This window comes from Sinocyclocheilus anshuiensis, unplaced genomic scaffold (assembly GCF_001515605.1).
Source record: "Sinocyclocheilus anshuiensis isolate Anshui unplaced genomic scaffold, SAMN03320099.WGS_v1.1 scaffold392, whole genome shotgun sequence".
NCBI classification, from domain to species: Eukaryota; Metazoa; Chordata; class Actinopteri; order Cypriniformes; family Cyprinidae; genus Sinocyclocheilus; species Sinocyclocheilus anshuiensis.
The window spans coordinates 1,059,121-1,074,858 of NW_015557091.1; the positions used below are offsets into that span (position 1 = coordinate 1,059,121).

The 15,738-nt window shown below is 35.6% G+C and overlaps 1 protein-coding gene across 1 annotated transcript in view; it reads right to left on the reverse strand.

Annotated features, from left to right (window-relative positions):
* Window positions 1-15,738, reverse strand: part of LOC107677196 (potassium voltage-gated channel subfamily C member 1-like) — a 58,035-nt gene that overhangs the window by 35,317 nt on the left and 6,980 nt on the right. The window contains exon 2 of the mRNA XM_016472006.1: window positions 10,541-11,209. Coding sequence (XP_016327492.1) covers window positions 10,541-11,158 — 618 coding nt within the window. The 5' untranslated portion in view covers window positions 11,159-11,209. The remainder of the gene's footprint in view (window positions 1-10,540; window positions 11,210-15,738) is intronic.

Sequence of the window (15,738 nt, forward strand, 5' to 3'; positions counted from 1 at the left end):
AGAAAAAAAGATGCAAGGCAATAAACATTATTTTATACTTATTTTGTCTTGTTCAGGGATTTCAAATTTCATGAATTTATTAATGTGTAAAAGGCTGGATTTACTTGATCAAAAATACACTTAAACAATAATTTGTGAAATATTATTACATATATATGTAATAAAACAAATAAAATAATTACAATAGAAAACAGTTATTTTAAATTATACTAATATTGTACAATATTACTGTTTTTACTTTTAATGAAATAAATGCAGTCTTGGTGAGCAGAAGAGACTTAATATTGCCCTGTTGAATTTTCAGTGTAACAATTTATGTAAGTTTTACCTGCAATTTACACAGATACAAAATGTAAACATTTTTACCAAATTTATTTTACTCAAAATTCATTTAATAAAAAAAGAAAGAAAAAAATATGCAAGGCAATAAACATTATTTTATACTTATTTTGTCTTGTTCAGGGATTTCAAATTTCATGAATGTATTAATGTGTAAAAGGCTGGATTTACTTGATCAAAAATACACTTAAACAATAATTTGTGAAATATTATTACATATATATGTAATAAAACAAATAAAATAACGGTTTTCTATTTTAATATATTTTAAAATGTAATTTATTCCTGTGATGCAAAGCTGAATTTTCAGCATCCATTAAGTTTTGAATGCAACCATTTTTTTCCTCAGAAATTAGTTCTGCTTTTGTTTAATTAACAAGAACAAATTACTTCTTAATTAAATCTTCAAACTTTTTTTTCAAACTTTTCAAACAAGGCTTTGTCAAGCCAACATTCAAAATTTGGAAATTACAGTCAATTAATTTTAATTGTATTTCCTTACATTCAAATTGGACTTGCAATTCTGCATTCTGTCTTGTAGTTCAACTCAAATTCCTGTAGACGACCAGCCTCCCTTTGCTACCTGGTTTGTTCATGCATCGCACCTTCAGCATCAGCAGAACACGGTCAACATAAACCCTCATCAAACATATGGGCACTTCTGTCCTCTGTGTTTGTATTCATTACATACAGTACTGTAAATGGCTTGAACGATATTTCTTTGTCTCTGGGAGATGCACTGCTCTGCAAATCTATATGCATTATGTCAAAATCGAATTATAACTGGAAATGGGTCTTTTAAACTATGATCTGTCCTGTGACAGTTGAGTGTGGCTCAACTATATAGAGATTCGGAGAAAATGGAGTGTGAAAATTGACATCAAATCAATCAAAATGAACTTTGTAGGCACTTTTCTCTGTTAAAGTGTTTCTCTGTTATGGCCTTTGTAGAGCAGTGGAGTCGCCATGATAGATTTAACACGGCAAAACTGAGTGAAGCGCTGATGTATGTGCTTGAGTTTGTGCATGCATGTTTGATGAATATTTGAGTGTTTTATGGTCTGGAAAACTAGTGCAAAACTCAAAGCTGACGGACCAGAAATAGAAAGCACAACGGACAGTTTCATTTACACTAGACACGGATATTTGTTTAAAAAAGCAAGTAAAGTGTCTTCAATTAATTTAGGAATTATAGGGTTGTATTTTTATTTACAATAAATCAAATCATGCATCATTTTCAACTATTAACTCCCATTAAAATGTTTTCCTGCTCATGTACTTGAGCTTAATTCTATAAAGCTCAATTATGATTGACATTTAATTAACACAGGTTTTAAAAAAAAAAGAGAGAGAGAAAATTAGAAGTGCTGTCTTGGCTAAAACTAAATATGTACTTGAGCTTAATTCTATAAAGCTCAATTATGATTGACATTTAATTAACACAGGTTTTAAAAAAAAAAAGAGAGAGAGAAAATTAGAAGTGCTGTCTTGGCTAAAACTAAAACTAAAACTGAAATAAAAAATAAAGCTATAAAGAAATATAAAAAAAAAAAAAAAACATTTAATTTAAAACTATTTTTTAATAAATACAACTTCAAAATATGAATAAAAATATATAAATACCACTAATATGTTATATATACTGTTATTTCACCATCAAAAGTTGTTGTGTTCATGTACTTCAAGCTTAATTCCATTCAACGCTATGTTATATTTAATTAACAGGTAATGTCAATTATATCTTAATAGCAAAATTCTAAAGCATTTTAGACCTGTTAATTGCAATAAAGCTAAAATAATGCAAACTATAAATTTTAAATAAAAAAAAAAAACTTTAAAATGTTGTCTTGGCAGCTAACTTAAATAAATAAGTTAAAGTGAAAGTAATAAAATTACTAAAACTAACACAAATAAAAGTAAAACAAGAGTGAAATCAAAAGTAAATTAAAGCTATACAGAAATACTTAAAAACACTTCATTTAAAACAATATTTTTGAAAATTACAACTTAAAAATTTAAATGAAAACTTAAAATACAAATATATTCAAAATATGAATATATAGTATATAAATAAGACTAAACTATGCTGTTATTTTTATTTTGTGTTCATGCATTTCAAGCTTAATAGTATTTTAGACTTTATTTTCTGAATAAATGAGCAAAAACTAATTAAATGTTACAATTATCTCTGCTATATGTGTTATCTCTGCTGTATCCAGTATGTGTTGAATAATATTCACAAGTATGCAAGAATGCAGTGTTTGTGTTAAAGGTGTACATGTGTCAGCAGAGCTCTGATGTCCCTTCATTCTCTAGGCTAAAACACAGAGTCCTGGACTAAAGTGCCAAATGTCACGAAAAGCTGCCCAAAGCAGTTTGTTTAACAGGACTGCTATGCATGGGACTCAGGCACCCTGTTGTTACGCTCGGCCCGGCGGGAGGAGGTGTTCCGGGACCGTGTGGCCGGCGAACTGTTGATGGAAGCAGACTCCATGCCAAACACTAGTTATATATGTGAGACCAGTCTAGATTACTGTTAGACGTGACCTTGTTACCAGAGTAAAAAGACAGGATAAAGCAAGTTGGGCAGCGACAAGTTTAAAATGTCATAATCAGAAAAAAACAAATAAACAAAAAAAACGGTTCTTATAGAATCATGTCTAGTGACGTCATAATGCAGTTCTGATGAAATCACCATGTTATTATTATTGCCTTTTCCTTTTTTCTTTCTTTTACAAAAAAACTGTAAAACTGTTGCCTTGAAATAAATCTGAAATAAAATATAAATATTATATTAAAAACTTACAAAACAACAAAAATGTTGCCTTGGTAACTGACTGAAAAAAAATAAAATAAAGCTATATTTAAATAAAGCTATATAAGCTATATAGATAAATCTATATAAAAAAAACAAAGCTAAATATTAAAAAAGCACGTAAAAATCTTTAACTAAAATTAAAATGAAATAACAGAAAAAGTTGATGTGGAAGTAATAAAATTATTAAAACTAAAATTAAAAAAGTAAAAAAAAAAAAACATTTAATTTAAAACAATATTTTATAAAATCCAATTCAAAACATCAATATACAGTAGTCAACATTTGAAATGGATCAAAACCTTTCATCAAAGTTGTCCTAAAACCAAAACAATACCCGTTCTTGTCTTAGAACACCTTTGATGAACTCTTTTGATCCACTTCAAATGTTGACTACTGTATACTAAATATCACTATTATTATTATTATTATTATTATTATTATTATTATTATGTTTTCTTGTATTTCAAGCTTAATTCTATTCAACTCAATTGTGACTGAAATTTAATTAACACAGGTAATATCAGGGATGTTTTTATGGCCAAATTTCAAAGCATTTTAGACTTTTTTCTGAATAAATGAGCAGAAACCATTACCCCTGCTGTGCATAAGTATCCTTATTTCCAGTATGTGTAAAAAAACAAAAAAAATGAAAACACAAATAAAAGCCCATTCAAATTACTAATAAATACTATATATATAATTTACTATATATACATCTATACATAATCTATATATCTATAATCATGTGATTTGTTTGTACCTTTTTCACACGCTGCCTGCGATCTGCATTCACAGTGCTGTGTGCATGTCGCTCTTTACTTTACTTTAAAAACAACCAGTTCTTCCTCACTAAATTACAGCTGAAACAAAAAAGTATTTGGAAATTTAAGTCACACTTAAAATGCCTGAATGTCAGTGCATTAGATAATAAAATAAAGTGGCATCTGGTGCACAAGCTTTTCTCTTCACTAAAGCCAATTTCCTTTATCCACTGGTGTTTTATCTAATGCAATGGCATTCACACATGTAATTGTGTCTTAAAGGGACAGTTCACCCAAAAGAGAAAATTCCTTTTCTGTAGAATACAAAAGAATCCTTTTTGTCCATACAAGTGAAATAACACTAGGCTCTACTGACGATTTTCAAAATATGATTAGCTCTGCAGAAGAGAGTCATACAGGTTTGAAATGACATGAGGGTGAGTTAATGATGGGAAAAAAATAAATACATTTTTTGAGTGAACTATCGCTTTAAGTGTCCAAATACGTTTTGGAATACAATGCATGTAACCTATCCACTGTGCTTTCTATAGAAGCCCATTACCACCATGAATTAAAAATAAAAAGGTAATTGCGACTATTTAACTCACAATTCAGACTTTTTCCTGGCAATTCTGAGTTTGTTTCTCACAATTCTGACTTTTTTTCTCACAGCTCTGAGAAAAAAGAAGAGATATAAACTCAGGATTGCAAGATTTAAACTCACAAATCTGAGAAAAAAAGTCTGAATTGTGAGATATAAGCTTGCAGTTGTGAGAAAAAAAGGCAGATTTGCAATTTTGTGTTTCTATTTCGCAATTCTGACTTTTTCCTGAGAATTGCGAAAAACAAAGTCTGAATTAAAAAGTCGCAATTACATTTTTTTCCCTGTTCTGTGACAGAAACATGCTCCCATAGCTTTCAATAAAACAAAGTCCTTCCAAGAATGAATATAAAGGACCACAGAACTTAAGTCACAAAATAGTAATACACTTATCAAAACTTGTTGGGGAATAAAGTTATATGTAATGGCATTACATAATTTAATTACAAAATAAATGTAACTGTAATCTGTTACAGTTACTGAGAAAAAAAAGTGTAATTAAATTACAGATTACAAAAGGTATTATTATTTACCATTTCTTGATATGATTTTAAATCTATATTTAACCTCAGAATGGTCTCAAAGTAAAAAGAGGTGCTAAAGTCTGATTTTATGGTGGCTGTGCTTTAAAATTTAATTATTATAATCGTATTTCAAGAGGTGAAGGATTTTGAAAGTCTGACAGTAATAGTACAAATTTAGAAAAGTAATCAAATGTAATCAGTTATATGAATAAAGTCATTGAAATGGTTACACTACTTATTACATTAGGGTAACTTGTAATCTGTAACCTATTACATTTCCAAAGTAACCTTCTCAACACTGGATATAGATAAAGAGAAAACGATTGAAATTACTCTTAAGCATCAATGTAAATGTTTACGGGATAAGTATTGATCTCTGTGTGGTCATTTATGATGCATACATTAGAGGATTAGTTCTCAATAACCTTCAGAAGAGTCACGTGCCAGTGAACAGTATTACAGTGCAGTCAGCTGAACGTGTGTGTGTGTGTGTGTGTGCGCAGATCGCATGCCTTCAGTGAGACAAAGATCCAAGCGATCGATAATCGATCAATCAATAGACCACAGAAGTGGGGGAGGAAGGCATCCGGTGCGCAGATCGCATGCCTTCAGTGAGACAAAGATCCAAGCGATCGATAAACGATCAATCAATAGACCACAGAAGTGGGGGAGGAAGGCATCCGGTGCCTTTAGTCATAATTGAAGATGTTAAAATGAATCCATAAAGCATTCCTCAACCCCCATGCTCTCATTTCCAGCCACTCCCCCTCTCAAATGTCCATCTCCTTCAATCTCTCACGGCTCTGCTTCCTCCAGCACACTTTTTTTCCCTTCATATTCCTTACATCTGACCCTCTCTCGTTCATGTCTTGCTCTAGTGCACAGCTCGGGCTGCTAGTGAGCAGTATTGCGGCAGTGTTGCGCGTAAGTGTGTGTTCAAGCTTCATGTGTGTTGGACTGCTGTTGGTGTGAATAACATGCAGATTATCACTTGGCTCATAAATGTTTCACACTTCACCCGTCCCATGAATCTATAGCGAGCAGCTTTAAATCATGCCAACAATATCCTTCCATTCACATCTGAATCCTTCCTCTGCCTCTTTTTTTTACAAGCATGTCTCTTTGTCTTGTCTAGTCCTCCTAGATTTGAGTGTAGGTTACAGAGCGCTGTCATGTCCTAATGCATGACCGGAGAGAAACCGAGCAAAGTCACACTGCTGAAATGCTTTCTGAGAAACTGTGTTTGCACTTGACAGAGCATTATCTTTAGTTTCAATTTTTTTTTGAGAGTTTTGCATAAATATGGTAAAACAAATAAGCATTATTTGTGAAACATGAGCAGTATGAATTTCTGCGTAAATCACAGACAAAATCATTATGTAAATTGGTGCATGTAATTAAATGTAAACAGCATAGTTTATGCAGGAATGGTTTTATCAGTGATTTACCGAAAATTTGTTCTTCTTATTTTTATGAATAAGTTTGAAAAAGTGTATCTTATTTACTGCCACTAAACTGAAATAATTTGGCAGATATTTTAGCACAAAGATTTTTTTTCTGAATTTTGAGTAAATATTGAGTCAATTCAATTCAGTTCAATGGAATTCAATTTATGTATGAATAAATTGAAGAATGATTTACTCAGAAATGTGTTACATTGTTTTCATAAACAATTACATGTTTAATAAATAAAATTACAAAAATAAATGTAATAAATTAATTTTGAATAAAATACATTTTGTAAAATATTCATGAAACATGAGCAAAAGTAATGTCTAAATTGTACATAAAACTGTTACCTAAATTGTTGCACTGAAAATTCAGTTTCAATTTATATTACTGTATAAAAGTTTTGTTATGTTCTCAAAAGAAGTCTAAAATAGTAATATTGTGAAATATTACAATTCAAAATAACTTTTCTTTTTGAAAATAACTTTAAAATGTGATTTATTCCTGTGATCAAAAAACATTTCTGATTATTAACAATTTTGAAAACAGTCATGCTGCTTCATATTTTGTGGAAACTGTGATACTTTTTTTTCTGTGATGCATCATGTGATACAAGCATTCTTTGATGAATAGAACATTAAAAAGAACAGCATTTATTTGAAATAGAAATCTTTTGTAACATTATACATGTCTTTACTGTCATTTTTGATCAATTTAATGCATCCTTGATGAACGAAAGTGTTAATTTCTTTCAGAAAAAAATTAAAGAAAACAACTTTTAAACAGTATGTATGAATGGATTTAGAAATAATTTACTCAGAAATTTGTTGTCCTTATTTTTATGAATAAAGCCCAAAATAAGTCATTTAAATTGAGCATCTTATAATACAACTGCATTCCATACAGTATATCTACATCGGTCGCCCTGCTCTCTCGGCAATGGACATTAAAAAACCTTCATTCGACCACTTAAGATTGTGTGTACTATATGCGACTACATGCATGTTAATGCTTGCATGCACACGCCAACAACTATACAGTAAACCCCGGCTGACAACACGGTGAATGAACTGTGGCAAATATTGACCTGCCAGTGACATTTGGACAATGGAGATGCATTCCCCAGGTATAAGCCATGTCTAAATCAGATGGATTTAGCACACACAAACACACACATACTATGTATATGTATAATATATACACAGATGTTGCTTTTATGGACATTATATCTGGTTTCAACTAGGAAGATGAGAGCTCCTCTATGACATAAGATGTTAAATTAGCCATGCATCTCAATTTCATCTAAAATACATGAAAGACAATCTACAGCATGCAATAATCAGCAAATATGCTGATAAACTGACTTGTATGTGAGTCAACGTGGATAAATGGGACATAGATTTTCTATATATACAAAAAAGAAAATTCCTGTAACACAACCTCGAGTCACTTCCTCAGCAGAATCTGATACATCCACACCGTGTATGAACACACTAGGGCATTTGTTTTCAAATATTTGACCATGTCTCAGGGCAAAAATATGAGTGATAGTCTATTATATTCATGCAGTATCAATCAAATGCACCCTGTCTCTGCAGCAGCTCCCATATCAGTGGTTATAATCGCATCACATTGAACGTAAGCATCCGTTATTAGCTCAAAACAACACAAGCCCGCATTTAAATGAAAATTACCAAGGACGCGATTAAGAAACAAGCGTCTGTGTTTGCTGCGTCGGGCATCGGAAGCATTAAAGATTAATAAGAGCAGAGGGTTTATGGGCTATAAATGCAGTAACGGTTTTGTGGTTGGTGCAACAATTTAAAACAGTTGAAACAAAGAGCGTGTGCATAATGGCACACTATAACATGCAATTACACACATAAATATGAGGCTGGTGTTTATGGTGGTGCAGTGTGTGATTCTGGGGGAATATCCACTGGCAGTGCTGATTTCACTTTGACTGATAACTGCAATCGTGCAACTTTATCCACTCACTGCAACAGTCTGAGGATGAAGGATGAACTGCAAACATCCGTTACTGCACTAATTACTCATCTAATGTGACCTGTACCAACTTTTCAATTATTAGCTCAGATCTTTAAGTACTCCCAAACACAATTACTTACTCATTAGTCATTTATCTGACACTTTCATCCAAAGCCACTTACTGTACATCTATTAAATGACATATCTTTGCTCAAGGGCACAATGATGGTTCAACGCTCATGGCTACAAACTTTCAATTACCAACCCAGATTTTAACCACTAGGCTGAATCACGTTACAGTAGGTTAAACGACGAAGTTACACACACTCACCAATGCATATTCTGAGGAATAGAGAGCATCTGGATTTACTAATTAAGTAAAAACAATCTGAAATGTACAAGAGAACAACCCTTCAGAGGTTTCAACCAACTAACTTTCATCTTATATCCTACTAACTAGCAGCAATTTGAGATTACTGAGGTATAAACCAAGGAGCTGTGATCACAATCAGGTACGTTTTCAGCACACCTTGTGAAGGAAGGAGACTGCACAGATTTACTAATTACTCATTTAGTTGATGCTTCCATCCAAAGTTACTTACAGTACACTAATTGCCTGAGGTTAGATGTTTTATTCAAAGGACAAAATGATTTTTGATCAATGCTTGTGCCGTTTGCACCTATAATCTTTCAGTTTCAACTTTTCCAAACAAGACATTTATGAATGTTCTTTGAACATTCAAAATGTTCCTTTTTAATGTTTTTTTTATTTTTAAAAGTTTTTTCTTAGGCGAATGTTAGCAAAAACATTAAGGGAATGTTACATTTTATCATAATGCAAACATTATGGGAAAGTTACTTTTGAATGTTCTCTGAATGTTTTGAAACAAGTAACTTAAAAAAAAATGTTAGATGAACATCCAAATAAAACTGTTTCAGAGAAAATGTTCCTTTAATGATGCATACATTTTTGTGCTAATGTTTTGAGAATGTCATTAAAAAAAGATAACTTTGAATGAACATTATATGTTAATATTACTGAATGAATGTTCGTTCAAAACTTTGAAAGAACCTTACCAGACCGTTATAAGAATGTTCCCTGTTAGCTGGGAAACTGGGAAATGTAAGTTAGTTCAGTGGGTTAACAGTATGGATTTGAAAATTCGAAGAATTGTCTAGGTTTTCTAAATCAGTACGTTCAAACTCAAGGGCACAATCTGGGATTTAAACCCAAAACCTTTCAGATTCCAACCAAGTTATTTTACTACAAGGCTACATCCCCTTATGTTAACCCAGATAAAAGTATGTTCTGTTTTAATAACGTTCACATTAGGTTATAAATATGTTTTTGAACATTCAAAATGTCCAGGTTTTAAAATGTAAAATGTTTATTTTTTATGCAAACGTTAAAGTTTCATTATCATTTTGCAAACAATAAAGGTAGTGCGTAACAAAAGAATATATAGCCTACTATAGATTTGTCCATTCGAAAAAGTGCCTAGATTTTCTAAATCATTACGCTCAAACTCAAGGGCATCTGGGGTTTGAACCTAAAACCTTTCAGCCAAACTAGTCCATGCGTACAGTACTTTGAAGAATAAGGGTCTCGAATCAGGTTCTAAGTTAATGGTTTCAACGATCAGCCCACCACCACGGGTTAAAGTAAGTTACCGAAGCGCTAGACTGAGGAGCTGTCCATGCGTAAAGAGGTGCTGAACACTCACCCGCGCGTATTTGGACGAATAGGGGTCCTCTAAGAGCGCCCAGATCCGGGGTTGCCACACGCGCCACCAGCCCACTTTCCTGCCGTCCTCCTGCAGGCAGAGCCGCTTCAGGTCTCCGTCCCCCGCGAGCGCCGGGTCGTCGTCCGTCACCTCCGGCTCGGGCGTCTCGAAGCTGTCCAGCGCCTCCTCCGCGTCCCGGTGCTGCCGGTAGTTCATCCAGCAGCACGCCTCCACGTCGGTCTCGTCGATGCCCCAGAAGGCGAGCTCCTCCTCGCACAGCGGGCCGCACACGCCGTGAGGAGCTGTCCATGCGTAAAGAGGTGCTGAACACTCACCCGCGCGTATTTGGACGAATAGGGGTCCTCTAAGAGCGCCCAGATCCGGGGTTGCCACACGCGCCACCAGCCCACTTTCCTGCCGTCCTCCTGCAGGCAGAGCCGCTTCAGGTCTCCGTCCCCCGCGAGCGCCGGGTCGTCCTCCGGCACCTCCGGCTCGGGCGTCTCGAAGCTGTCCAGCGCCTCCTCCGCGTCCCGGTGCTGCCGGTAGTTCATCCAGCAGCACGCCTCCACGTCGGTCTCGTCGATGCCCCAGAAGGCGAGCTCTTCCTCGAACAGCGGGCCGCACACGTCGTTGGGGCAGTGCAACTTGCCCGTCCGGTAGTAGTTGAGGATGAACGAGAAGACGGACGGGTGCCGGTCGAAGAAGAACTCGTCGGACTTCGGGTCGTAGTCGAAGTTGCTGAAGGCGTCCGGCTCAGTGAGCCACGACAGACGCGTCCCGGGCAGCGTCTTCAGGGTGCTCCGGTACGTCTCGTGCCTCACGCCGCCGCAGTTGATGACGATTTTCTCGCTTTCCGACGGGCAAGTCATGTCGGCGCTGTAACATGCTTTGTTGGACGACTTGTTCCCACCCTTGCGCCCTTTGAATGAGGAGACACACACCGAACTGAGCATAGGGAAGGAAGAGGAGGAGAAAAAACGGAGAGGGGAGGAGAGAGGAGCGGTCTGCGGGGGGACAGGAGGGAGGGGGGAGAGAAAGAGGGGAGATGTTTAGTACAGGTAAAAATGGAGGGGATCTTACACATCATACAGGGGTCCCGCTATTGATATGCCAAAAATACTGCAGTGATATAAAGGTTGCCATGTGACCTTGCATGTTTTTGGCTAAAGTTGCTTCATGCGTGCGTGTGATTGACGCATGTTAAACATCAGTATGACATCAGCATCAAGAGTTTCAATGCATGGATGTCATACACTCTTCAAGATAAAGCTTCCAAAAGGGGGTGTTTGCAGTTATGCTAGAGAAGAACCATTTTAGGTTCCCAAAAAGAACCTTTCAGAGTGAGCAGTTCTTAAAACAACCATTTTTTCTTAATGTGAAGAACATTTGAATCATCTAAAGAACCTTCTTTCACTATAAAGATTCTTGGATGAAGGTTCTTCACTGAACCATCAATGCCAGTAAAGAAGCTTTTATTTTAAGAGAGAAGGTCATGTACAGTATTTAATCACCTTTTCCCTTCAAATATTACTATTACGTGCAGTCCCTGAATTAATATACAAGCTGCATATGCATAATACTTATAAAATACGGCTGTTTAAAATAGTTTTAGAGGTGGCATCTCAAACTGCAGGACTTCCCAAGAGTATTTTGTGTCAACTAGTCATCTCCAAAATGATCAAAGCATATCACATATCACTGTTATGGAACCGTTTGGTGGATTAAAAAAGGGTTTTGAAATCATTTTGAACACACAGGACACAATAAACAACAGGATCATAAGATCAATAGTCCCTTAACACAAGTTATCCGAAATGAGATTAACATTTATTCGTCTAGACCAGGGGTAGGCAAGTTCGGTCCTAGAGAGCCGCAGTACTGCGGCTCTCTACGACCGAACTTGCCTACCCCTGGTCTAGACGATGCTTTTATCTAATGCAGCTTGCAAATTACAATAATGCAAGCAGAAGCGATTATTATGTGAGAAAAACAAAGAAGAGCTACTAGACAACAGAATGCAAGCATTTGAGCATTATATAACTGGCAATCAAACAATTATGCATTATTTCGTCTCAACGCATCAAAAATCACAAAATAGCATTTAAACTGCAAAAAAATGTGATTTTAACATGTTGAAAGTCAATGCATGAAAATTAAGATGTATTTAATATATAATTGAATGTAACAGCATCAATAGCCTGTGCACGTCAACTACAGATACTATATCAATCTCTCAATCAGGCGTATTGCTTTCAAATGTCCTTTGGTCCGCAAATCATGAAGCAATGCCACTGCAAGATGCAACTGAGGGTGAGAGACTATTGCGAGTGATTAAAATTCTATCTGTCTCTCTTTCCCTCAGTCTCTCTTTCTCTTTAAATGAAGCAGTTAATAAGTCAAGAGCTTCACTGCAGCTTCATGGGGGAACAGAAGTGAGAAAGAGAGACAGAGAGAGATAGAAAGGTGCTCATTATGCACACACAGCAGTACAGAACTGTAGCTCAGCGTCACAGAGCAGGAGGGGGTGGAGGGAGAGAGAGAGAGAGAGAGAGAGAGAGGGCGAGAGAGGTTTGGAGAGAACAGTGCAGTTTTGCTGCAGTAAAAACCTGACTTTGTGCATCCGCTCATTTCTTCTCTCCCTTTCATCTGTGTGTTACTGTAGAAAAGAGCCCTGTTTGAAATGCTTCTGATTTAGTTGCTTTTAAAGTATTAGGCTACTTCATTCCATTTTGCTCTTTTTCTGATCCTATCCCGTCTCTGTTTGTCCCCCCCTTACCTTTTCTCCTCCTCTCTTCCATCAACCCTAACCCCCCCCTCCACCCAAACCCATCCCTTGCTCTCCAATTCCGCATTAAGGAATCGCAATTCACTGAGAACGACTCTAGAGTCCAGCATCACTTACTTTTCTCTTTTCTACTACTGTACATCACCTCCTTTAAGCCTATTCCCCCTTCATTTCATTTCGCAAGCATTCATTTCGCTTTTTTCCTCTTCCATCAGTCTTTTTGCCTCTTTTTATCCATTTTTCCTGTTTTATCATTTTGTTTTAACACTTTTTGTCAGCTTGAAACTCATTTCCTCCATTTTCTGTCACTTTCCTTTCTGTCTATTCTATTTTTTTTTTTTAGGCAGTCTGGAGAAAGTTAGTCAACCCTCGCAGAACTGCATTTAGACAGCTTGAGCAAGAGGAAGATAGAAAGAAAGTCAAGAAAGAGGTTGAAAATTTTAAAGGTAAGACTTTATTCACTTATAGCAACTGTATGCAAAGACTGCAATGGAAAAACTCTTTCAGTCTAGTTGTGGTGTTGATATTTAGAATATACTGTTTTGGTAAGTTTAGTATGCTTAATATAGTATAATAGCATCAGCATTAAGTAATGCACACTACACTGAAAATAAATTGGTATAGAAACTTAGAAATTGCTAGTAAATTTCACAATTACATTGTCAAGTATCACATTGAATTAAACATGAAATCTTAAAGAAAAGCATTTTTTTTGTCAAACGCTCCAATAATCTTTGTTTTATTTGCAACTTTGCAAAATCAGTTTCTACAGCGTAGTTAACTTGTTTTTAAACTTTAAACAGAAGATCTGTTTGAACCTCTGACTAGTTATATTATTTAAATTCATGGGCATCCAAAAGAGAGTCTGAAGTTAAAATATTGTACTTGTCCTTATAAAAAACTAGGAAGAATAAAACAGAATAAAAGTGATTTTGTTGCAGAGCTTTCAGATTAATGCATGTAATTCACCATAAAAATAGTGAGTTTAAGGCTGTTCAGGTGCATAAATATGACTTAGAGAGCATGTTAATGAAATAATGTGATATTTAAATGGTCCCAGAGGTGGGATTATGAAAGAAAACAATAAAAAAAGTGAGATAAGCGAATGTGCATGATGGAGGAAAAGTGAGAAAAGGTGCCACAGAGGTCGAGGGGAAAGATATTTGAGCAAAAATTTGAAGAAAACACGAGCTTTTTGTTGAAGAAAAAATAAATGCAGACTCACGAAGTTTGAACTGAGCTGATATCAGCAGCAGTACTGCAGCGTTCAGACGAGAAAGGGTTACTGAAACTTGGCAAACAAAAAGAAAAGATGATGTCAAATGAGTTAAGGGTAGAGAAAACAACAACTGGGCACAGTAAAGTATTTTTAAAATATGCATTAAAAAAATCAGACTTTCATCTGAATCAGATTTTACATAATTATGCACTGTAAAAAATATTTTTAAAAGTTGTACATACGTATGTTTTACACTATTTTAGTCTTTCTACTTAAACATTCTATGTTTAATTCAATGTGGTACTTGCTGATTCTTTGTAACTTGTTGTGTAATTTAGAGTGAAAATTGTTTCTACACCAATTTTGTGTTTTGATGGTTTTAAAGAATAATATAAGGAAAATATTAAAAATAAAGAAAATATTGATTAAATGATAAGGAATATAAATGTGCATGTCATGACTATATAAAAAAACATGCAAAAGTTAAAAGAAAAGGTGCTGAAGAACTGATAGGGTTAATGTTTTACTGTGCCGTGTGTGTGTGTATAAAGCAGGCACCAGAACTGCTCTTGCAGCACTGGTGACGTTTTACTGCATTTATTTCTTTCTATTTTTTGGAAGGGGGGCTCACAAAGAGAAGGTGAGAAATACGACCAGAAAAAGAGCACAAAGGCAAGAAAAAACAGGGTTTAGAGATCATGTGAGCAGTATGAGAAATCCTGACACACAGCGTGAGGGAGACAAGGTATAATTACCCGAGCATGTGCATGTGTGTGTGTGAACGCATGTCACACAAAACCTGCGCAAAATAAGACAACACACTGAGAAGTAAAAATACTATTAGCACTGAACAGGAAATTGAAGCTGAAGGAGAGAGAGAGAGAGAGAGAGAGAGAGAGAGAGAGAGAGAGAGTAAAAGAAGGAGAGAACGAGAGGGATGAGCAGTGGAGGACTGCAGTGATGCTAATATACATTAGCAGTAACACTGCAGCAAGAGGGGGAGGGAGAGCAGAACAGATCAGAAGAGACCAGCAGAAGACAGAGGGGGAGGGGACGAGAGAGAGAGAAAGAATTTAAAAGACTGGAGAGAGTGAGTGACTTACGTTCCTGTACTTGGCAAAAAAATGGAAAGCATTAAAGGGGTCATAATGGGTTTTCATGTTTTTGAATCGTCGCTTCGGCCTGACAGGGCATCACAGTATGGTGAGGGGCGTAACATTTCCGTCACACGCTTGAGGTATTAGGACATTTCATTACACCAAATACTGTTCTTTTTAGCAACATCATATGACCCCTTTAAAGAGAGCAAGAGATGGGAAAGGGGGCTGGAAAAGAGGAACACAAGCAAACGAAATGGGTAAAGCAGGAGACGTGAGGATGAAATCAAGCGTTACAGTGATTTTATCATGAGAAATAGGTGTTCTTAGCCTAAAACCTGAAGCCTCACCTGTGATTTTAATGTTAAAGGGGTCATATGATGCGATTTCAAGTTTTCCTTTCTCTTTGGAGTGTTACAAGCTCTTGGTTCA